The sequence below is a fragment of the Pteropus medius genome, unplaced genomic scaffold (assembly GCF_902729225.1).
Source record: "Pteropus medius unplaced genomic scaffold, Ma_sr-lr_union100, whole genome shotgun sequence".
Lineage (NCBI taxonomy): Eukaryota > Metazoa > Chordata > Mammalia > Chiroptera > Pteropodidae > Pteropus > Pteropus medius.
The window spans coordinates 1,799,860-1,825,787 of NW_024348304.1; the positions used below are offsets into that span (position 1 = coordinate 1,799,860).

General features: G+C 33.8%; 1 protein-coding gene across 2 annotated transcripts in view; it reads left to right on the forward strand.

Annotated features, from left to right (window-relative positions):
• Positions 1 to 20,174, forward strand: part of ADAD1 (adenosine deaminase domain containing 1) — a 32,501-nt gene extending 12,327 nt beyond the window's left edge. Inside the window, exons 6-11 of one of the 2 annotated variants that reach the window (XM_039879666.1) lie at positions 3,685 to 3,808; positions 5,474 to 5,644; positions 6,610 to 6,839; positions 9,732 to 9,969; positions 13,856 to 13,988; positions 20,014 to 20,174. In XM_039879666.1, the coding sequence (XP_039735600.1) occupies positions 3,685 to 3,808; positions 5,474 to 5,644; positions 6,610 to 6,839; positions 9,732 to 9,969; positions 13,856 to 13,988; positions 20,014 to 20,127 (1,010 nt within the window). In that variant the 3' untranslated portion in view covers positions 20,128 to 20,174. The remainder of the gene's footprint in view (positions 1 to 3,684; positions 3,809 to 5,473; positions 5,645 to 6,609; positions 6,840 to 9,731; positions 9,970 to 13,855; positions 13,989 to 20,013) is intronic. The other variant, XM_039879667.1, reaches the window with a different exon arrangement.
• The last annotated feature ends 5,754 nt before the right edge of the window (positions 20,175 to 25,928 follow it).

The following is a 25,928-nucleotide window of genomic DNA, read 5'->3' on the forward strand; positions in this document are numbered from 1 at the left end:
TATAGAAAAACTATTAAATATCTTAATAATCTGAGCTGTACTAGTGTAGTATTTTAATTATCTTTACACCTGTTAATACTGTTGTTTTATTGATTGTAGTAGCCTTTTCTAGTAGGTGTGGGTCATTAAACACAAAGTTTCTCAAAGGTAGAGATCAGGTATGCCAACCAGAAACCAGTAGAGAACTATAGAATGGTGAATTGCCTAACATTTTAAATAACTTTTGGAACCAGTATCAACCTCAGATCTAATCCCCATTATAAGAGACATTGAGAAGGGCTCTATAAAAATTAACATCTCCTTCATTTTCAAGTAAGAAAAGATTAAAATGTGAAAAAATCACGAATCTGTGGTTTTTCTTGTGGACATTATGATGTGATTCCAACTACATCTTCTGTTTTTCCTTAATGTTCTATATTGATCACTAATTACAAATATTTGAATTGTATATTTATCTCTGAATAAGATATTAAAGATGATATAAAAGCAATGTGAGATTTGGTTTCTATTCTTAAAGAGTTTTTATGACCTAGGTGGGAAGAGAAGATATATATACTGTTGAAAGTCTAAGATGATAAAAGTCAAAAATTGTTTTCTGTAATCTAGAAATGCATGAGAATTCATAGATAGGAGAAAACCAATAAAGTTAAAATCTTTAGGAACCAGTGAGACTTATGGTGCAACTTTAAGGACTAATAAGGTTTGGATAAATAAAGGAAAGGAAGACATTCTTGGAGAGAGAAAGACATGAGGAAAAAGAGTAGCACTGAGAAAACTGTTAATGGGAGAATGAGAGAGAACTTTGCTAGTGCAGAATAGCATACATGCAGTAAGAATACAAGATGTAGTTAGGTCGATGAGATGTCACCGGATTGTAGAGTGGCTTAAAAGCCCATCAAAAGTTGGATTTAATGAGGTCGCTAATAAGCAGTGAAAGGTTCTTGAACAAGGGACGATAATGTACTAAAGTTATTGAGGGCTCTAGTGTCAGGCCCAGCCGACTTTGCTACTTAGATGCCTTTGAGCAAGTTACAACCGTTGGTTTCAATTTTCTTCTCCGTTTCAATTTTCTCATGTATTAAAGATAGAAATAGTAACCTCTACTTCATGAAGTTGTTAGGGTTAGATACAATAATCTAAAAAAAGAATTTCACAGTACTTGGCACTTAGTTAAAGTTTAATAAATTTGTGATGATTAAGATAATGTTTAAGAAATAATGGACAACACAGTTTTTAAAAAATATTACAAGGATTGAATCTGCGTTAGGGAATCACAGCTAAGATGGTTGTGATGGAGTACCTATGTTAGAGTTGAGATAGACATGAACAAGAAAAAATTTTTTATAAAATAACATCATTTCAAGGTTACATAGGAGAATGGTATTTCCATACAAATAGGAAATCTGGATGCTGATGTGAAATTGTGTCAAGAAGGGCATGGGTGAGAAGAATAAATCTGGTTTTAGACACATGATTGTGAATGGAGTGGGGAAAGCCTGAGCAAAATCAAGTACACATTTCTGGAATACTCCCACAATCAGTATGTATTTAAAATGTATTGTTAGAAACCTCACATTGGTATTCTTCACTCCCAGCCAGCCTGTCAGCAGTAGGACTGCTCACACATTCTCTGTGATGGCTGTTTCATGCTTTTCCTTTGTTCTCAAATGCCCCACAACCTCTCTTCTATCCTTGCCGTTAGCTAGGCCTTGCCTCATAATTATTAATTAGGTCTGTAAGAAGCTATCAGATCCAAGCTTCCTTCTGACCCTGCCACCCAGTCTGTGTCCTCTTCCACTCATGCCCATTGTCTCTACTGTTAAAGTGGAGGAAGGCTCGCTCCTCTTCAAGACCAGACCCTTCACTCAAATTCTGGTTCCACTTCCTCTCACATCTCAGCGATTCCCTTCTTTCTGTTATCCCCTCTTTTTCTTGCATTATCAAACTTAAGTATCTCCATGCAACATTGTAAGTCAAGTTGCAAAGCTGAGAAAGAAGCTGAATTCTTGGCTATGCTATTACCCTTTATAAGTCAGAACTTATATCACCATTCCAGAACTTAACAGCGACACTGTATAATTCCCCTTTACCACCACTCCCCCTCTCCCTTACTGAAGCAGGTACACTAGAGATAACGGAACTTTATTTTCCCATTTAATCCTACCCCTCTAGCTTTCTCTATCTCGGTAAGTGATACTCACCCAGTTGCTCAGACTAAAAATCTAAGTAATTCATTATTTATCCCTTTCCCTAACATCTGGCAATTTACGTCTAAGTCCTTTTGATGATATCCCCAAACTATCTCAGATTTGATCATTCTTTTTCATTTAACCTCCATCATTTGAGACGTAAGTTATTGTCTCTTATCTGGATTACTATAACAGGCCCCCTAATTCAGCTTCTTGGACCCTGCATACTACCTTCTCATAGAAGAGTGATCTTAACGTGTAACCCAATATGCTTTTTGCTCCCTGACCTTCAGTAGCTTTGCCAGAGCTCTTGGATAAAATCCACAACCCCCTCAGCATTGTTTATGATGCCTCTTTCTTTGACCTCATCTTAAACCATTTCCTTCATCCCACTTTACTGAAGCAGCTACACTGGTCTCTCTTAGACCAGGGTCTGCACAAACTGTTCCTTTTGATTAAAATGCCCTTTATCTCACTCCTTATGCCTCTTTCTTCTCATCCTGTAACTTAAATTTCAGTTTCGTAGAGAGGGACTCTGCAGCTGATCTGCGTGAGGTGACTCCCCCTCTCCCCCCAATTCATTTCATTAGTCTTATATTTGTTTCTTTCAAGGCCATTATCACAATTTGTGATTTGTTTAGTCTTTTTTCTCTTTCTCCTATTAAAAGCTTCACGAGGGCACGTCTCACTGAACATTTTACTCCTAGCATCTGCTTCAGTGTTTGGTACGTGATAGGACTGCAACAATTTTTGTTGAATTAATGAAGGTACTTTAGGTAGTTGCAAATGTGAAACTGAACTTTGTTTGAAAGACTTAGGACTAGAGATTTTCCGAAATCATTGACACCGAAGTAAAAGATAGAATGAGAAAAAAGAACAATGAGCTAGTGACAAGGCTGTAGAAAGAGCCCATGGTTAGGATCTGAAAGGAGAAAAGAATTGCGTGTCTTCTGAGCATTGTTTCAAGGAAATCGCAAATGGGATATAGCAATAAGTAAATGGAGTGAAACTACTGGAGAAAGCATTAGGTGCTTGTTTCTTCAAAAAGGTTCAGTAGAACTGAGAAAAATTATTATTTGGTTTGGAGAAAGTTTAGAATAAGAAAAAATTAGAGGTATTATATATTGATAATTTGTTTAATACAGAACTAGAATGGCAAATGAAGGCTCTTAGCAGCCAAATAAATCAAAATGCAAAAGACTTAGATGCATATTTGAAAACCAAGGGTATCTGGTGATTCTGTTGCTTATAAAAATTTAGATGAAGTATCACAATATGAAACAGCTGCCTTTTTAATTGAGATATTATTGAAGTATATAAATATTTTTGCTGCTTAAAAGACTCAAACTTTTATTTGATGAAATTGTGGAATTTTGTTTTCATCTTTTTGGTCAATATATTTTACTAACTTTAAAATGGTAAGTTAGAGATAGCAGTTGAACACAGGGAAGAAGGAGGTCAAAATAACCTGCTGCTGTTAACTGATTTCCTTCAGCTGGACGGCACGAAGTTGTAGCTATCGGCACAGGTGAATACAATTACAGCCAGTGCATTAAGCCGAATGGAAGAGTGTTGCACGACACGCATGCTGTTGTTACAGCAAGAAGGTCTCTCCTTAGGTAAAGTCACAAATGTGTTTAATGCCATCAAATATATGTGCTTGTATTTACAAATGCGCTTTTATTGATTTTTGAGCTAAGGCTGTGTCAGTCTCTTACTTTTTTAAGCAATCTATTATTTCCATGTCACTTTTGGAAAACTTATCATAGTAATTTCAATGAGTAGTCTGGATTTTAGTGACTTCATTATCAAGATCTTATGAATTCAGTTTTAAGAGTCCTACAACCCTTTTTTTTTTTTTTTTTTTAAGATAAAAATACCATCTTTATTACTGAATAAAGTAAATGGAGGGTATAGCTTTAGGTCTGGACCAAGTAGGCTTAGTAATATTTTACCCCTGAATTAGCTATACTTATCCAAAAACTGATGGGTTTCTATTCGTGAAGTCTGTGCAGAGTTTACCATGTAACAGTGTAGGTAAGGTAATGTCTATGCTGGCAGATCTCAAAGAGAAAGAAAGGGGCTGAGGTGAGCATGCCTAGTTTCTTTTCCAAACTCATCTGTCCCTCTGTTCCTCACAAGGGGCTCGAATAGCAGGTTAAGGAAGAGAAGCTGGGAAGTCCCTTCCCATGAGAACGTGAGAAAATAAGTTCTGCCTCCTGCAGTGCCCACCCGCTTTTGGTTCTCTGACCCCACTGACCATACTCTTATAAAAATATTTTCGTGGAAGTTTTTACATACTCAAAAGTGAGACTAGGATGATGAATGTTATCATTCAGTTGTCAGCAATCTGAAAGCAATACCTGGTTATCAGCAATCTAGTTATCAGCATTCTGTTCTTATTTAATCTGTGCATCCTTCCTTTTTCATGGTGTTTGCTAGAGTATTTTAAAACAAATTTAGAATACTACTTTATCTGAAAAACTTAAGTATGTATCTCTAATAATAAGGAAATAACCTTATAATATTAACAGTAAAGTTTTGGGGGAAGTTCATGAAGGTAATGGAATTTATTGTCCTCCCAACCCCCTTGGTGCTTATTAAATTATTTGACCTCTGTAAAGAGACCTCTTTGGGGTTTATTTCTTCCCATGCTTGGCACTGTTATATACTGGTGCTTCATTTTTTACTATGTACATTTTCCTGATGATTGGATTTAAATCATGTTTTTTAATAAGCAAAATAGTATTTTTCCCTGATTAGTAATGTTTTTCAAGAGATCTGCTTTAGTTCTTAATAAAGCTTACGATCTTCACTGTATTATTTCTGTGCTCCTGTGTTTTTGTCTTTAAAACAACTAAGGAACAGGAACAACTGTTGTTTGTTTTAGCAGGAAAGGGGAAATAGAGAAGTAAGGCAGAAACTCGACACTTCCTTTAGGAGGCTGGGAGTAGGACTGTCTGAGAAAGAAGGGAGGAATCCGTAGGGACGTGGTGGGTCTTTGCGGGATGTGATAGTCGAGGACTCCACTGTGCAATGAGAGTGGAGTGGTCGTCAGGACATGGTGCTGTAAGGCAGGTCCAGGGCAGACTGGGCTCACCTAAGACTTCTTAAGGGACTTAATTCTTCGTTACATAAGGTTGAGATTATTTTAGTAGTTCTTATCAATATCAGAACTTTTGACAGGAATATCATTCATGATACACAGAAATGTGATGCTTATTAAGAGACACCATTTTTAGATTTTATGACTTTATGATAAAGTTACAACCCTTTTATTTTAGGTATTTTTATAGACAACTCCTACTCTTCTACAGCAAAAATCCTGCTATGATGGAAAAATCAATATTCTGTACAGAACCAGCTTCTAATTTACTCACTCTCAAACAGAATATCAACATTTACCTCTATATGAACCAGTTGCCTAAGGGATCAGCCCAGATTAAGTCACAATTGTAAGTATTATGGAAGTTGTTTTTAGAAGCAGCTGGGTGGCTGCGTCAGGTGCTCCGTAACCCTTCAGCAAGCAAATTTATCTCTATCCAGAGTCTGCCTCCAACCCTGCTATATTATTTGTAGACTGCAAGAGGCCACAGATTCTTTCTCCCTCCCCTCCCCTCGGTCTGATCTATGACTACTACTTACACATTCCACGTACTTCAGCATTTACTTTTCTATGCTTTTGAAAATCTCCTTTCCGGTTTTAAGACTGCATACACTTTAGGAAAAATATGGATTCAGGCACTCCTCACATATTCATACAGGAGTTAAGGAATGCAGTTTGTTTTTCTGGTCAATGCGTGGCCAAAACTTCATTATCTGATGAATGGGTAGCCTCATTCAGCATGAAATTTAAACGATTCAGACCAGCACAAAGAGTAAAGTAAAATTCACTTCAAGTCTAATCATCTGGAGATAACAGTGGTCAATATTTTGTTAAAAATCCTTTCAGTAACACCTTTGGAAAAGAGGTGAGCATTCCTCGAGAGACATGTCAAGAAAGATAGTTTTAGATTTTATTGTTTTAACATTTTATCAGATGAATCTTGAATACAATTCATCAGTTTTATTTTTCCATTCCTTCATTTTGTAGTTTTAAAAGATTTTCATGCAGAGAAAAGAAGTAACTCACAAGCTATGGTAGGGACAAAAATTAGGTTTTCATTTGCGTTTAAGAGACGGTAAGAATGGCAGTACTATGGAATTTATCTTTGTCAGAAGCTATAAAGATGGTTACTTTCTGTTGAATATTAATATTGTGGAACCAAGTCACTCCATTCCTACCTTGCTTTGGGTTTGCATCTGTTTCTGTTACTGGAATTAAACGTAAATTAAACATGTTTGAGAACAGTTCGGTACATGTAGATTTTACCTTGTCAACTTTGCTTTTTTTAAAAGAAAACTTCTCTTCTTTTTCTAGGCGCCTTAATCCACATTCTATATCTGCATTTGAAGCCAATGAAGAACTGAGTCTTCACGTGGCTGTTGAAGGCAAAATTTATCTGACTGTCTACTGTCCTGCAGATGTTGTTAATAGAGTAAGCAGTATGTCCTCAAGTGACAAATTGACAAAATGGGAAGTGCTTGGTGTACAGGGAGCATTGCTGAGTCACTTTATACAGCCAGTTTATATCAGCAACATACTTGTTGGTGAGTGGAATTCCAGTAGCTACTGGCTTTTTCACAAGTAAATAACTGTATTTATCAGTATAAAATTAGGTTTTACATACACAACACCTTAAGATAAAAAACCAGATCTACTGTTTTGTTGAACTTTTCATTTCATGGTAACTTGTAATCACCCTTAGTATAATATGATGTTTGTTATCTTATCAGGAGGCCAAGAATCAATATTTTAAGTATTGATTAAAATATTGAACTTATAATTTAGTTTGCACAATTTTCAATTTTTCCTCTTTCTTTTGGAAGATGTTTCCTTGAACTTCTCAAATAAAATAGCTTATATTGTTATCCTTGAAATAAGAAAGATATTAAATGCCCTTTTTGGTTTTTTCCTATTCTTATGCCTTTTTCATGCATTTGTTTATGATCTTGATTCTTCTGAGTAGCAGGTAACTAGAAAACAACATAAATTAGTAAATTACTTCTTTCTTTGGTGAGGGATATTACAGAATGCTGTATATATCATTATTTAAATTAAATTTAATGGGATGACATTGGTTAATAAAATTATATAGGTTTCAAGTGTACAATTTTATAATATATTATCTGTATATTTGAATGGTTTTCCAGACATTATATCGTTGACAATTTGGGGGCTTGTTTCTATAGTTTTCATAAAGCCCTGGGTATTTCAAAGTGTTAGTCACTCAAGAAACAATTTAAATACCACAAGTATTTGGTTCTTTGTTTTCTGTTAATTTTTGTTAATGATAACATGTGCAGGCTTTAGATCTTCAGGTAATATCTTTGTTTTTAGGTAATGCTATTTCTGTTTTTTTTTTTTGTTTTTTTTTGGTCTATATATTTTATACCCATTTCCTTAGGAATTGTAGGTAATTTTTTTTTTCAGTTGTGTATATATAGAGAATGCTATGTTTTCTTGCCATTTTTGTTTGGCATGGCTTTAATAAATGGTAAATAGGAAAATGGTGGTTGTGTAATTTTCTAAAATTAAGCTTATTTTCTTTGTATAAGAAATACATGCTTCACAATTCAGTAGATTCAAAGGATATTCAGTGAGAAAAGTTCCTGCCGTCCTCATGCCCAGGAACCCATTTTACTTTCATGGTATCCATCGTTACTGCGTAATTGCTGGTTTTTTTTTTCCAAATATAGTTTATGCTTCTAGAAGTACGTGCATACTTGTTTTTTATTTTACACAGATGGGATCATACAATTTATACTCTTCTGCATCTTTTTCCATTTAACAATGTGCCTTAGAAAATTATACCTTAGATATAGTTAATAATTTAAGATACATATATAGGAAATTGTAAAATTTCTAATAAAACATTAATATGCTCAATTTTTTTCTATTAAATTAGCTTTTATAGCACCCCGCTAAAACATCTAGGTGAAACAATTTGATGTTTAAGGAGTCTTACACTGAGTTTGACTTGTAAGGTTTTTTTCCTTTTTCTAAATGTGTCTTGCTATTTTAGCCAAGACCCGTGTCAACATCTTAATTACAGTATGCCTTAGTTTTGGATGCTACAAAAAAATACCATTGATTAGGTGGCTTAAACAACAAATATTTATTTCTCACAGTTCTGAAGGATAGAAGTCTAAGATCAAGGGGCTGGCAGGTCCAGTGTGTGGTGGGGGCCTACTTACTGGTTCATAGATGGCTGTCTTCTTACTGTGTCCTCATGTGGTGAAAGGGGTGAGGATCTCACAAGGGTACCAGTCGCATTCGTGAGGGCCCCACCTTCATGACCTAAGCACCTCACAGAGGCCCCACCTCCAAGTAACATCACGTTGGGGATTAGGTTTTAGTATATGAATTTTGTGGGGACATATTTAGTCTGTAGGACAGTGCGTAATAAATATATAACATTTTTTTTGAATCTATATCTTCTTTTCATTATAAATACAATGACTATTCCCCAGATCTTATTTCTTCCCAACTTTTTTCTGTGCCCAAGTATATCTTTAACTTAACTAGCCTTCATTCGTTAGTATCTTTTGTTAGTATCAAAGAAGTGCTTAAAAAGTGTCAGAAGCAACTCATGTTCTTTTAACATCAGTTTCTAGTTCCCAAATAGTCATAATGAGTGTGAGTCAGGTAGCTATCTCAACAATTCCAATGACGTGGGCACAAAACTTTGTGAAATATGTCTAGTGGTATATTAAGAATCTTTTGTTGTGAGAACCTCTGACCCTCTAGAACCTCTGACCCTCTAAGGCAGAAAGAGATCTGCTTTATGATAACTAATTTTTAAGTGGGAATGACTCTTCCTTAACTTCTATCCTAAGTTTGATGTAGCCCATTATTTTACATTAATAACACTAAGTCTTTTTGAGCTCTCTTTAACAGTTATTTTAACTGAGAACTCTATGTTTTTGGTATTGCCCACAATTTTAACCAGAAATAGTTATTCTATAAAACACTTTGTGTTGTGAAATTAGAACATTGTGGTACTAGAACAGTTGTAACTTGTGGCCCTTAGATGTGGAAAAATAACTTTCACCAAGCTTTTCCCAGCCATATTTATCTGCTATATTATGTGCTGATTTTATTCTGTAATCTGAGAAATTAAGACAGAATGAGCCAGTTCTCCAACAGAACTCTGTTAAAAAGTACCATGCTTTTTCCGTGTCAGCTCTGGCTCTTTGCTTTTATTCCCTGGAGTATTAATTCATTATTTTCTGTAGAAGACTCTTTTTTGACTAAAAATTCTGTCGTTATATTGTCCTGGTTCTGCTGAAGAATACAGAAGAAGCTGCTAAGAGAATAAAAGTAGGAAAGGAAAGGTTGCAAGATAAGGGTAAAGAAATGGATGTCAGACCCTCTCCAGTTATTTTTTTGGTATGGTCTTTGATGTCAATATGGTGTTTGTTCTGTTTTTTGCTTTCTAGGTGATGGGAATTGCAGTGATACTAGAGGCTTAGAAATTGCTATCAAACAACGTGTTGATGATGCACTCACTTCAAAACTTCCAATGTTTTATTTGGTCAACCGACCTCAGATTAGTTTAGTACCCTCTGCGTATCTACTTCAGACAGACTTGGAATATAGATCCTTGAGTCTGAATTGGGCACAAGGGGACATTTCTTTGGAGATTGTGGATGGCCTCAGTGGGAAGATCACTGAAAGGTTAGCATAACTATTTTATTTTTAAATCACATATTGCTTAAGTTAAAGAATACATTTAATACATTTTTTATTCTAACATTTTGATAAAAATTTTAAAATTATGAAAAGCAGTAATAATAGTTATCATTAATTGGGTATGACTATGTTGCAGGTATTGTACTAATTAAAAAAAAATTTTTCTGATGAGAAATTACATAGCGAGTGATGGAACCAGCATTCAAATTCAGTTTGTAGACCTGAGTTTCTCCAGGTATTGTGTCCTGACCATTAGCATTAGAGTCATATAATGTACTTGCTTTAAAAATTCAAATTCTCCTACTGAATCTAAATTTATGATTTGAAGGCTCAGGAGTCTGTATTTTTCACAAGCTCTTCCACATATTACACATGTAGTTAAGTGTGAGAACTATCGTATACTGCCTTCTTAGAAGGACCCTGTACGTTAAGTGGCATTATGTTCTTTTATAGCTAAAAAATAAATAAATAAAACCTGAGATTCAAGCTAGGTTAAATATCTTGCTTAAAGTCAACTAGTAGTAAGGGACACAGCTGGGATTTCGATGCAGACATTTTATTTCCAAAGCCTTTGTCCTTAACCATGATCACTATGCCTTTTAGACAAGTTCTTTGTGATATTCTTGCCACTGATTATCAGGTAAAACTTAAATCTTTCTTTTAGTGTGAACATACATTTATAATGAGGTAATGAATAATGTTAAAAGTTTAAATGCCTACATTTGCTTTCTGTGTGAAAGACAGATTTAAATTATGACCACATACAAATGTTTTTTGGTACAAACTCAGTCAAGCATACTACTGATTGTTTTAGCTAGAGTGAATTACGTTCTTTATGCTTTGAATCAGCATAAGGCAGTATATCACTGCTAATAAACTACATACATACAAACAAAATAGGTCTTCTATAAAACATTAAAAACTTGTTTGCTGAAAACATAAAATTGTAGCATAACAAAGATGAAATTAATAATGTATAACAAGTTTAACTCATTTATTATGGTTAAATTCTTGCCAGGCGATTACAAACACAAAGAAAGCAGACGTGATCTAAATATTAGACAAAGTATAATTCAATCCCAAAGTATTACATAAGGCAAAGGACACTTTAGCAATATAAATTCACAAGGAAGACAGAACAATCATGAATATCTATGAAGTAAATAGCATATTATCAACATATATAAAGCAGAAATTATGGAAGAGAAGAGGAAAAGTAGAAACTCATTACTAGTTGAGACAGTAATTTAACCTCTTTCCATTCACAGTAGATCAAGTAGATAAAACAATAGGCAAGGATATAGCACTTTTAAATAACATGGTAGATTTTAAAATATCTGTACCATAAAAATATAAAATACACTTACTTTTTTTTACGAACCTACAGAAAACTGACAAAAATTGGCCATATGTTAGACCGCAAAGAAAATCTCGCATTCTAAAAAGTAGAAGCAATATAGATAATATTATCTGATTGTGATGTAATAAAACTATAAAAGACAAAATCACAATACTAGAAACTTCTGTCACTGAGAAAAGTTCTCTTTTGCCTCAAAGAGAAAATATAAAATGAAACTGAAGAATAACGAGAAAACGAATATTAAAAGCATTACATATCAGAAATTGTAAGATATACAGCTAAAGCAAAGCTGAATGGAAAAGCCAGTACTTTAAATGCCGATGTAAACAAATAGTGGAAATAAGTAGAATGAAATTAATAAAACTAGAATTGTAAATTAGAGTTAGAGAATGGAAAAAGTTAGAAAGAATCATAAAAAGATGATTTTGTGAAAAATATCATCCATTAATCTCATATAAAAATGAGAGTAATTACTCAGAAACAGAGAAAATTAAAAGAATCGTAAGAAACTTTTTTGTTCAGCCATGTAAATAGTATTTGAAAACATGGATTGAAATGTATAAATTTCTAGGAAAAAAACATTTTTAAACTGGTATAGAGAAGGAAAAAAATCTGAACAGGCTATTTTCATGAGAAAGTTATCAAAAAGGTACCCTGACTCCTTCTCAAAGAAAACGCCATTCCAAGGTGGTTCAGAGGAATTTTATAAACCTTTAAGTAACAGAAATTTCCAATGCTATCTTAAAAGATGGAAAACATTCCAATGCTCTTATGAAACAAGTCAGTCATTGATACTGAAACATGATAGGAGATTCCTGCTGCTCCTCCCAAAGTTACAGACCAAGCTCACTTTTATATCCAAGCGGTTATTAAACGGAATATTAGGAAGCAGGATCTAGCAGTACATTAAATTAATATATTTTACATAACAATACCAATTGCTGTTTTATTTAGGAACGCGAGAGTAGTAACATAATAGAAATAATACCAGATTAGAAACTCATTAATATAATTTGTCAAATTAATTGATATAGGGGAAAATACCATATATTCATCTCTATAAATTCTAAGAAGGCATATAATACAACTCAAAATATTCTAGATAAAGCTACTCAATGAAAAAGGAATAGATATTTTTGTTAAGGTTAAAATGTATTAGTCCAAAAGATCCTAATTGATGATGAAATCTCAGAGGCATTTGCATTAAAATCCAGAACAAACATGATTGTTTACTGTTATTGCTGTTATTTCACATTTTACTTAATGCATTTGGACAAGAGAAAGAAAAAGAAAATATAAAATATTGGAAAGGAGGAGGTAAAATTACCATAATCACATATAGTATCATTTAATATTTGAAAAGCCCAAAAGAATCATCTGAAAAATTATCACAACAAAAGTATCATGGTGGAAAATTACTATATAGAGATCAAAAGATTTCATGCACAGGAGTGTATGTTAACTGTGGCTGCATAAACTACCTGAAAACTTCATGACTGAATGTAACAACCATTTATTACTGCTCACAAGTCCTTAGGTCAACTTGAACTGATGCGGTTGGGCTTCCGCATGCGTCTGGGGTTAACTTCAGGTTAACTGGCAGGTCTTAGAGGGACAGCTGGGCTCTTGTCCCCTTCCAATAGACAAGTTGCAGCTGGCTCATGCAGCTAAGGAAGCACTCCCAAGAGAATGAGGACACAAAGCCTTCTGAGGCCCAGGCTCAGAACTGGCACCACATGGTCTCTTCTGTTTGCCAAAACAAGTCACAAAGCCCAAATTCAAGAGGAGAGGACTCAGACACAGTTTATTGATGGGAGAATATGAGAAATCATGTTGGGAAGAATGAAAGATTTGGGCAGTGTTTGTAATCTATCACAAGAGCAAGCAATGAGAAGATAAAGTGTTACAATGGGAAAGAGTTACAAAGCAAAAAACGTACATGATCTGTGGACCCACTTTTATTAAAAACATGGAAACAATATTTACCTACATGTACATACATGCGTAAGAGGATCGTGAGGTGGGTGTGTAGATTTTACTTTTTATAGTGAGTTAAGATTTACATGCAGTGGAATGCACTGTACAGTTTCATCAGTTTTGATATATGTATTGTACACACCTGTATAACCATCACACCAGTCAAAATGCAGGACATTTTCTCATCCTAGAAAATATTTCTGTGCCCTCTTCCAGTCAGTCCCTGGTATAACCACTGTTTTAATTTGGATCACCATAGATTACTTTTGCTTCAAACAATAGAAATGTTCCACATATCCAGCTTCTGCTTAATTTTCAGTGCAACACTATATTAACTTAAACTGTAATTTCATTAAAAAAATTAGCTTCAGAAAGTAATTAAATATTCAGAATATTTTTATGTGAAAAATTTCCACTGTATGCATTGCACATAATTGAGATAAATATCTATAGATGCTATGTTGATTTTTATCTCTACAATTGTCAGCATAAATCATTGAATAATGACTAGCGACTTTCATTCTTTTCTCTTAGTTCCCCATTTAAAAGTGGTGTGTCAATGGCAAGTCGGCTTTGTAAAGCTGCAATGTTAAGTCGATTTAACCTGCTTGCCAGTGAAGCTAAGAAAGATGATGTACTTGAAGCTAGTACATACCATGCAGCTAAGGTAAGTCCTTTAAGGAATAATGTTAATCATAGACATGTAATTTAAAATGGTGTGGTTTTCACGATGATGACTCATAGTGAAAGTTAGTTGAATAGTTCTTGAATATAAGATATTGGCATGTAGTGGTAAAACTAATTTTTAAATGAACATGCCGGAAATTGACTATGTGAATGAGTTTTGCCACTTAAAGTGGCCACCTCAGTATTGTGTGTCCTTTGACAGTATTGCACAAACCTTGCGGTCATACTCAGACAAAGCAGTAATACAATATGTCCTATATACGATATTAACTGTGATAACTATAGAGGTCAGTTATTCTAAAATAATACAGTAGGTATCCAAATAAGTTGATTTTCCTATCTGAAAGTTGTGAAACAGCTTTAATTTCAGCATGTGATTTGGGCCTGAGTAGGTAATATAGATAGCCGTTTTCCTCTCTTTAAAAAAATTTACTCTTTTTTTAGTATTACATATGAAATCCATGTTTAAGTTGAAAATTTCACAATTTTAAAGTACAGAGGAAAAATATTACTTGTAATCCCATCTACTATTCAAATATAATACTCTTAGTCTTAAAATGTAAGTATGTTACTTGTTTCTTGTCATGTATGTATATGTATGTGTGTATATATATATATATATAGTGTGTGCATATATTTTAAAATATTAAGATCATAGTGGATAATTATCTTTTTAATCTGCTTTTTTCACTCAATATGGCATAAGCCATGTTCTCATAATATGACTTATTCATGTTATTGAGTTATTAAACATATATAATTTGTTTCTGATAACTTCATTTCAGTTTCAGTAATGATAGATACAGTATTATGTGAAAGTCTCTTAATTTCACCAATATCTTAATGCTCAAATTGCATAATCCCAATCTGTAATGCAATATTAACTACAGGTTTGTATGTACATACATATTTTTAAATATAAAAGTTTATCTAGACAGCTTCTGGGTTTGGCGGCATAAAGAGGTTGCAAATCATCTCTGTAAAAAACAAGTATAAAACTAGGCAAAATAGTCAAAAGACAATCTTTTCACACCTTTGCAAACTGAGTAAAGGTAGCTGTCAAAAAACTGCTAGAACTTTGGATAAGAATGGAAGCCTGTGGCCCCTTTGCTGGAGGCTATTCCTGTTCTCTCTTCTTCCTCTGGTGGTTTGAATGGCAAGAACTGTAGTTTTACTGGTGAGGAGGCTACCAAAAGTAGTAGATTTGCTACTAGAGAGGGTAGACTTGATTTGGGGTAATGGGTGACCCAGTTTAGTGGCTTCATCAGCCAAAAGTGCCAAACCTGGTAGGAAACAAATGGGAAAGATCAGTAACTTTGCTGGCCCGCAGCTGCAGTCCTGATTGGGGCAAGTGGTGGACCAATTAGTAACTTGGGTCGATTTTGAAAATGAAGGAGCCATGGAAGGGATGAGATTAAACTCTGCTTATATTCTTGGCCTACTGAGAAACTGCACTCATGTGCAGGTAGACCCCAGAGAACCCAATAAAGCGTAAAACTGAAAGGTAACTGGCTGCAACATTAACTATACCCCCGCCCCCGCCACACACAGACATATTGATCAGAAGAAGGTGGAAGCCATTTAGGTTTAAGGTGTTTGACTACAATGTCTGCTGAAATCATTCGCTTATTACTAAGCTATGCAGATACAAGGGCACCATTAGGAAGCCAGGCTAAGACAAAAATAAGAATGAAAAAATAGAAGAGACAACAGCAGCTGCACACCATAGGAAAAACACATCTCACAATTTAAGCAAGCTAAATTAAAACAAACAACCAACTTATGAGCAATAAAACAATCCACAGAGTTGTTACAATATATTATCTAAAAACGGATATGTAAAAAACAGGAAAATGAAGCCTTAACAATCAATAGAAACTCATTCTGAATGGGTCCAAATGTTGAATACTATTTATTTTCCAGGTTCCATGTACTAAAAATGTATTTTTAAAAAGACTAGAAGGCAGCAAAGAGGGAGCAGAGTGATGAAAGATGTAGAACCTGGAAAATAGTGAATCAGCAGATGTAAACTTACTACATCAATAATTACACTCAATTTGAGTAGTTTAAATGCTCTAGGAAAAAAAGGAGAGATTGTCTGATTGGGTTAAAAAGCAAGATCCAGCTGTATGCTGTCTGCAAGAGACAAATTCAGACACAAACAGATTGAAAGTGAAACGATGAAAAAAAGATATGCTACGCAAACAATAGCAATAAGAGAGCTGGGCTGTTTGTATTAATATCAAACAAATATATGTTAAGATGAGAAATATTACTAGAGACAAAGAGCAACATACTGGTGAAAAGGTAGTAACATATAACAATTATACATGTATATGGATGTTAACAACAGAAATCATTATACATTTGGAAATTGACCTCTAAATAACCCATGAGTTAAAGAAATTGTGAGGGAAATTAAGAAATACCTTGAACTGAGTAAAAATGGAAATATAGCATATTTAAATTTATGGAATATAACCAAAGAAGTGCTTACAGAGAAATTTATAGCTTTAAATGCTTAAAGAAATCTTGAAATCGGTTATTTGCACTTTCACCTCAAGATGTTTGAAGAAGTGCAAATCAAAATAAAAGAAGTAGGAAGGAGGAAATAATGTAGAATAGGATGGAACTCAATGAAATAGAAAACAGAAGAATCAATGAAATCAAAAGTGGGTTCATTGAAAAAAGTAAACGAAATTGATAATCCGTTAGACTAACAGAAAAAAATAGATAATACAAATGATCAAAATCTGAAATGAAAGAAGTATCATCACTACAGATACTAAAGAGCTAAAATAATTATAAGGAAACATAAACAACTTTTTTTCAACAAATTAGACAAGTTAGATGAAACAGACACATTCCTAGAGAGACATAAATTACAAAACCTGACTAAATAGAATATCCAGATTGAACTAGAGAAATTGAATTATTCAGTAAAATTCTCTCTGAAGTAAAGCAGGTAATGGCTTTGTTAGTGAATTATATCAAACATAAGCAAAAAATAATACAAATCATATAAAAATCTTTCATAAATTAGAGGAGGAGAGAACATTTCATAGCTCATAAAACCCTGATACCAAAACTGGGCAGAAACATCACAAGAAATGAGAACTGTAAACCAGTATCTCTCAGGAGCATAAATGCAAAAACTCTTAAGGTATTGACAAACCAAATCCAGCAACACATAAAAGGGATTATATACCTTGTCCAAGGAGATTTGTTCCAGGAATGCAAGGTTGATTTAACAACAGAAAATTATTTGATGTAATACATTATATGAATAGATTCAAGTTCACTGTCTACATACTTATCTCAAAAGATGTGCAAAATGCATTTGACAAAATCTAGCACCTATTCCCAATAAAAACACTGGAAAAATAAGAAGTATAAGTGAACTTCCTCAACCCAATAAGGAGCATCAGCTAAAAACCTACCGTTGACACCACACTGAATGGTGGAAAGTTGAATACTCTACCCCATCCCCCACCAAGATTGGTGAAGAAAACAGGACTGTCGGATCTCACCATGTCTGTTTAATTTGGTTCACATCAAAGCAAGAAAGTGAAATAAAAGGCATCTTAGACTGGAAAGGAAAAAGAACAACTGTTCTTATTTCTAAACGATGTAACCTTGTATGTAAAATATCCTGTGGAAAGCAAACAGCTATGTCATATGTGAATTGAGTACACAGTATAAGAGCAGTAAAGAAAAATAAATTGTGTACTTGGAATGAACACTACAAAATTAAAATTTGGAAAACAGTTTCACAGTAGCATAAGAAAAATACGTAGGAATAAATTTAACAAAAGAAGCGCAAGACTTATACACTGAAAATAATGAAACATTGCTGAGAGAAATTTAAGAGGACCTAAATAAATGGAGAGTTGTACCATGGATTGAAAAGCTCAATATTGTTAGAATGTCAATTCTGTCTAAATCTATGGATTCAGTGCAAACTCTATAAAAAAAAAGGAGCCAGCTTTTGTGTAGGAATTAAAAGCTGATTCTAAAATTGACACTCTTGGGATATAAAACCGAAAGTAACAGACTCATGGCCACAGACAGTGGATTAGTGGTTACCAGAGGGAAGTGGGTAAAAGTCATTAAATAGTTGGTGATGGAAGGAAAACTAACTTTGGGTGGAGAACACAATGCGGTATATATATGACGTACTGTTGAACTGTACACTTGAAACTTATTTGATTTTATGTCACCCCAATAATTTTAATAAAAAAATTAAATAATTGATATGTAAATCCAAAGGACATAGAAGAACAATTTTTTAAAAGAATAAAATTGGCAGAATCACCCTATCTAGTTTCAAAACCTATCATAAAGGCACAGTAGTCAAGACACCATATTGGTATAATGATAGACATAGATCGGTGGAACAGAATGAGTCCAGAAATAAGCCCACACACTCATGGGCAATTGATTTTGTACAGAAAGACTAAGGTAATTTAATGGGAGAAAGAATAGTCTTTTCAACAAATGGGGCTGGGACAGTTCCTGTCTGTGGGCAAAACAAAAAATTGGACATATCAATCATGTGAAAAAATTAACTCAAAATGGCTCACAGATCTAAAAGATCTACCCAGTAAAACTTCCAAAGACAACGTGAGAAAATATTTGTATTCTTATGTTAGGGAAAATTTTCTTAGATATGACATCAATAGCACAATCCATAAAAGAAAAAAATCAATCATTTAGACTCCAGAGTTTAAAACTTGGTTTCAGAAGTCATCATTAAGAAAATGAAAATACAGTCCACAGCATGGAAAAAAAATACTTGCAAATTATACATCTTAGCAAAGGTCTTGGATCTGGAATATATTATGAACTCTTACAACTCAGTAGTAAGAGGGCAAACAACCAAGTTTTTAAAAGTGGCAAAGATATACAAATGACTAATACACATATAGAAGATGCGCAGCTTCATTAGTCATTAGGGAAATGCAAAATCAAACCACAATGAGATAGCACTGCACACCCACTGAAGTCCAAAAGACTGACTTTCCAGGAGTTGTTGCAGAGAAACCGGACAGCTCTGCTGGCAGGAATGTAAAATGGCGCAGTCACTTTGGAAAATGTTTTGGCAGTTTCTTACAGTAGTAAACTAACTTACCATGTGAAGCAGCACTTCCACTGGAGGAGAAACATAAACCGATATCCTCCCAAGACTCATACATAAATGTTCACAGCAGTGTTATTCGTAATAGCCCAAAACTGGAAACAGTCCAGATGTTCCTCATCCCATGAATACATAAATAATATGACGTATCAGCAATAAAAAGGAACAAACTACGGATACGTGGAACAACAGGAATGAATCTGAAAGCATACTTACTGAAAGAAGTCCAACTCAACTGAGTATATATTGTGCTAATCATTTTTTATGAAATTTCTAGAAAAACCAAAACTCTGGAGAGAGTAAGTAGATTGATTCATGGTTGCCTGGGGCTGGCCATTACAGTTTGTCAGCAAATGGAACTCTTTGTAGGTGATGGAATTGTTTTACAACTGGACAGGGTTGATGGTTGCATATCTGTATAAACTTAGTACAAAAAAAATCAAATTGTATAGTTACAGAGGGTGTATATATGGTATGTAAATTATACCTCAATAAAGCTTTAAGTTCATCTATATGTTCATTTATAAAAAACAAAAGGAAATAAACTAAAACATTAGTGGTGCCTGTGTATAGTTCGGGGATTACAGATGACTTATTTCCTTCTATATATTTTCTCTATTTTTCAAGTTTTCTGTAATGAGTATGATTACTCTTTTAATTAAAAATGTTAAAAAAGAAAAAAAATTTAGGAGTGTCGAGAAGGAAAATTTTTAGTTCCAAAAAGCATATTGAGAAACAAATAGGAATTCAGAAAATTTTTTTATTAATTTTTAAAATGTCAAATTAAAGAGACAAGATTAGGGCTACTTACTTTTCATAAACCAAATTCTGCCTATATTCTATAATTCAATTTTTTTTCTTTCTATAGTGTATGTCTGGATCCTATCAAGAAGCTAAAACTTTGTTGAAATCCTACTTACAGCAACATGGCTATGGCTCCTGGATTGTGAAATCTCCCTGTATAGAACAATTTAGTATGTGAATTAGGCAATCCATCGTCACATTAAAAATCTTTTCTTTTTTGGTGCATTTTGACTAGTAAAATTTTTTTTTTTAGTATTGGTGGTTTTCAGCTTTCAAAATCAGTCTTGCAACAGCAGTGTCCAGAGATTGCTGAAAATTTGGAAGTATTCATGTCAAATTACATTTAAACATTAGGGTTTTGAAATTCCATTTTTTAAAAAAATAATTACCTTATTCATTATGTAGCCATTTTATATTTATTTTTATAGACATTAGTCATTACCCTTTTTGTAGTTTAAAAGAAAATTCATTCTTTTAAGTTTTTGTTTTAATGTTATCTGTATAGCAAAGATATTCAACATTGTGTCCTGATATCTCACTCAAGTTTCTTTAAATTAAAAATTAGAATCCAAGAATACAAATAATAATTCTTAATCATTTGTTGATTAATTCAAAAGACATTTGAGTGCCTAATATTTGCAGTCACCATGCTAGGTGATAGTAAAAAGTAGTAACTAAAACATCATTTCTCATGTCAAAGAAGTTCATGAATACAACTGCACATGCAAATGCAGAAAAATGTTAACCATGTTAGGGAATAATTTGATAAATGAGTTATTCTGATTAATAGATGATTATCATAAATGCTTTAAATGAAATTGCCCATTTTCAAGGGTCTTATAAGATCCATCCAAATGTGATTTAATTCTCTATAATTTAGATTGGTAGAAATTTCTAATCAGATCAAGAACAGATTGTTTGGCATATTTATATTTGTTTATACTATGATAAAAAGGGATGTATATCTTTAGTGAAATTGTGAGTTTGTTTGATACTTTAGTCTCTTCAGCCTATTCTTTAGTTTCAGTCACAGGAAAATTAAATATTATTTGTTCTCAGACTTTATTTCTCTTAGCTTAGGTCTTTATTAAATTTATAAGTTTCATGCTTTCCTACATGAACTATTATAACCTCTGATGAGATTGATGTAAGTTTTGGTTTTTAGTCTTTTCTAAAATCTGGTGGGTTTGGTTGGTGAACACTGAAGTCATCTTGGAAAAACATACATGTCTTCAGTGGACTAGGCTCTACACTTAATAATACAAAATCGAACCATAAGAAATTGTTTTCTGAGAGGTTAAAAAGGATCAAATATGGACAGTTTCATAGGAACCAACATAAATATACTATTATTAAGTTCCATTTCCATCAACTAGATGATATTGCTTATTTCTCAAGACTGGTATTTCTTTGTTAAGTTTTCTCATCTCTTTCCCTGATTGTTTCCTTCCACAGCTGATTTCCAGCCTATATTTCTATTATTTTTTGATAGTAAATTTGCCTTTGAAAATACAAAATCTTTCACCTTCTCTTGGTGGTATTTTGCTTTGGATACATAAAAAATAGAAAGAGTACAAAGTGGTTAATAACTGCCTCTAAAAGTTTTGCCTAACTAGTAAAGGCCCTATGTTAGACACTGCCATGAGAATCAGTAGAAGACAATTTATTTTCTCAAGAAATGTACAGTTTTAAACATAAAACAAATATACCCAACTGTTCTACAGACTGATCTAGTAAGTACCACTTATTTTTTTCAACATGTATCCACTGAGTGTCTCTCAGTGTTACGTCTACACAATTTATATGTAGTGTTTTGGTTTAGAGAAAGGAAAGATTATATCTGGAGGGAAAGATCAAGAGGGAAGGGACTATGTAAGGAGATGGCACTGAGTAGAAGTCAGTCATTTAGAAGAAGGGACAGCAGACGGTCATGAAACCCAACAGTGGCCTCTGTAACGTGAGTTTTTTAATCTCGCTTGGCTCAGTTTTTTATCTTTGAAAGGATGAAATTGATACTAGTGGTTGTCACTTTTTTTCAGGGATGGAAACATGATAGAAAGGGCTCCAGGCTACCCTTTGTCAGAGGCAGTAATGCTTATTATCTTCTTTTACATGTTATGTGTTGTGGCTGTGCAAGATATCTTTCCTAAAGAAAAGTAAACTTCTAAATTTAGACTTCTAAACTTCAACTTCTAAAATTGTTCAAAAGCCATTAAACTAGTTGCATCTAATTTTAAATCTTCTTTTCGCTCTAAAGGTTCTGTCGTCTGAGACAAGCATTGAAGGATGCATTAACTGTAGAAAGCGAGAATGGGGGAGAGAGTTACATTCCAGTGGAAGTGATGAAGCAAAGATTAGAGGGGAAATGTCACAGCGTTTGAGGCCATAGAACTCTTGATGAAAAAGTTAGGACTTGAGTCTAGCACATGTTCTCAATTTGGGAGTCACAGAAAGTTCTTGAAGGATTTGTGTAAGGAAGTAACATACATTTAAATTTAAACACCATTCCACATTTTCTTTGTTTACATACAAAAGTAGAGAAAATATTAAATGTACCCATCACTGAGCTTCAATAATTATTAAAACAACAATCTTATTTGATGTATACCTCTTGAAACTGGATTATGTTAAATATCACACGTTATGTCATTTGAAAATACTTTGATATATATCTATAAAATATGAGGAGACTTTTATACACACACACAACCACAATTTAGTTAGCACACCTTAAAAATTAATAGTAATTCTCTCACTATCTCACAGATGTTGTATAGATTTTTGGAACCAAGATCAAAATAATATCATATATTGGAATTTGTATGTTAAGCATCTAGTCTATAGATATCCTTTCTTTTTCTTTTAGTTCTTGAAAAAACTAGGTCCCTTGTTTGCAGTGTCCCACAAACTCATTTTTGTTGCTTGCATCTCCATGATGTTATTTAATATGTTCCTCTGTCCTTTGCATTTCCTGAAAGCAGTTTAAATCTAGAGGCTTTCAAACTCAGGTTCATTTTTTCAGCAAGAAAACTTCATAGGCTATATTGAATACTTCCATCAGGAAACACAGTGGCTGGGTTTTCCTTCTTTTTGTGATGTTAGTCATTTATGATCATTGCCTAAATCCATTGTTTGATTATGGGTTGCAGGTGATACTCAGACTCTCTCAGTGGCTAGAGTTCTTCTATTGTCCACTTACATATTTGATCACCTGGGGTATAATGAGTAACATAAAAGCCTGGATTGTTTCTTTTTCTTTATGTTTTTGAAAGAAGTACTTGGTTCCCTGTCATCTTTTAAAGTAGACCTATGAGAATATTTTTGAGAATCATGAATTTAAACATTTATTTCAGTCATTACAATTCAGATTCAGATTGTTCTCTTTTGTCAATAGGAGCCTTTTCTAAACATCTTATAGTATTTTTCTTCTAGTTGATGTTCTTGATGCTATTTTAAGTAATATCATTTTGTATATTTTATTTTGTTTTTTTTTTTTGTTGCTGATATGTAGACATACAATTGATTTTTTTATGTCGGCCTCATATCCAGTGACCTTCTAAATTCTAATAGTTTATCTAGATTTTCTTCATACACAGCTATGTCTTACGTAAATGATGACAGGTTTATTTCTTCTTTCCCAATCTTTATCCTCTAATTTCTTTTTCTGCCCTCACTACAACCTCCTAGCACAGTGTGAGTAGATGTGGTGAGTGGTGTCCTTGTCTAACGTGGGAACCCTGTCACGTTGGTGCTTGCGTCTTTTGAATTTGATCTTGTTACCTCCCTTTCTTTCTCTTATGACAGAATTTTCTGGCCTCAGCTTGTGCATTTGTTACCCTGAACTTGGGGTTGGCCCTCCCCCTAAAGAGCTCTGGCTCCTTTTCATGGAAAGCTGTGTTTAGCAACCATAGTCTGGATTCTAAGGGTACCTAGTAAAGCTGGGTTGCTTATTTTTCCATACATCTTTCCTTTCAAAGAAAAGAGCTTAGTGATAGGTAGAATATGTATATTAATTTAAAAAAATATATATTTAGTTCATGTTGAAACCTTCATTTCAAATTCAGGTCTACAGGGTTTTTAGTTAACTTCTTAAATCTTATATTTCTGTCTCCTTTTTCTTACACCAAACCCCGGATTCCTGTTGATACCACCATAATTTCTTATTTATTTTTTTCCACAACACACACATAATAGTCTCAGAATAACAATACTACCATTGTCATCAATAGTATAATTACTGAAAACAGTTTTTAAATGTTTTCATCCTTAGAATGTATCTTACCACATATGTACAATCAAGTTTATGTGATTTAAAGTAACTTCTTCCTCTGAGTTTTGTCTCCCAACTCTACACACAGTTCAGATTATTCATATAATTTTGGCTCTTGGTATTTAGAAATTGAGATTTTAAATGATTATGTAAAAATACAATAAATCTATAATACATGGTGTTTGCAGAGAAGTCTTTTATATCTGTTCCATCCTGAGAGTGTGTGTACATGTGTACTTTGTCTTTATACACACACACACACACACACACACAAAGTTATATATGTATAAATGTGTATATGTATACAATTACATATATGTATATAAAATTAACATTTAGGTTTTTTATTTATCTTTCCATTATTTTTAATGTAACCATACACACCCAAAGGTACATACAGATGGGCATTTGGGTTGTTTTCTATTTTTTGCTATTATAACTCGTTTTCTGGCAGCACTTTTTTGTTTTGTTTTTGGATTGTTTAGAGACTTGAAAGTCAAGAGGCTATGATAATAGCCTGAGTAAGAGGAAACAATGACCTAGAGCATGGTTGTGACAAATTAAGATGATAAACTTGTGAAATAGTGGGGAGATAAGATCTGAAAGTAGAATACATGAGACAAAGGGATGGACAAGTGAAGATGACCCATGGATATGAACTGGATAACTAGAAATACCATAAATAGAAGTAGAGACGTGAAGGATGGAATCTGATTTGGCTGAAAGGATTTGAAGTTTTGACAAATTTTTAAGGTGGTATTAAGATTGTCAACTGGAGATGCTCAGCAGTTGGAAATACAGTGATAGAGACCTTGAAAGTTTTGGAGTAAATATAAAAAATTAGGAATCACTTGCAAGAGGTAATTATTCAAATTGTGGGAGAAGATGTTTGCCTCTTCTCAAAGTGTAAAGAGAACACTAGGACTAGAATGCCAAGGAATACTTACATTTTGAATTTGGAAAAATAAGAGGAAACACATGGAGTTGTTTGACAGGTGGCTGAAGAGTGATAGCAGTGAGAGGAATTTCAAGAATAGAATAAACATTCTCAAGTCTTGCAGAGGGGTCAAGGAGAACGAGGACCACAACAATACCGTTGGATCTGGCACCCAGAAGTCCTCTGCTGACAAAAACAGCAGTTCTCAAACCTGGCTGCTCAGGAGAGGCACCAGTTCAAGATACCCTGACTGAGAAGATCTGGGAGAAGGCCCCAGATGTGCATTTTTAACAAGTTATTACAGATAATTTGATGCAGATAGGACTTTGACCCCATTTTGGAAAACACTCCCCTACACAATCATAAAAAGATGGTAGTAGAAGTAAAATTGGCCATGGTTAAGGCGTGGTCGGAGACGAGGATATGGAAACAAAGACAATTCTGCTCTTTCCAGCATCTTGATGGTGAGAATAAATATGGCTGTAGTTATATTTCTTGGTATTCTTTTTAATATTTGCTCATAAGAATAGGGAGATTTAACCAATGTGCATGAGTGTATAGCAGAGCCACCTAACGTGACGTTTATGGCCTATTTGTGGGGGATAGTATTTAACCAGGTCAGAGAATTGTTCCAGCTGCAGTTGGGTCAGCTCTGCTTAGGGAATTTTAGATGAATGCATTACTGAAATGGCTCAAACCAAAATGGGGGAAATGAACTACGAGTAAAAAGAATTGCGTAGAAACAGTTGTGTTGAGGGAGGGGCAGATATGA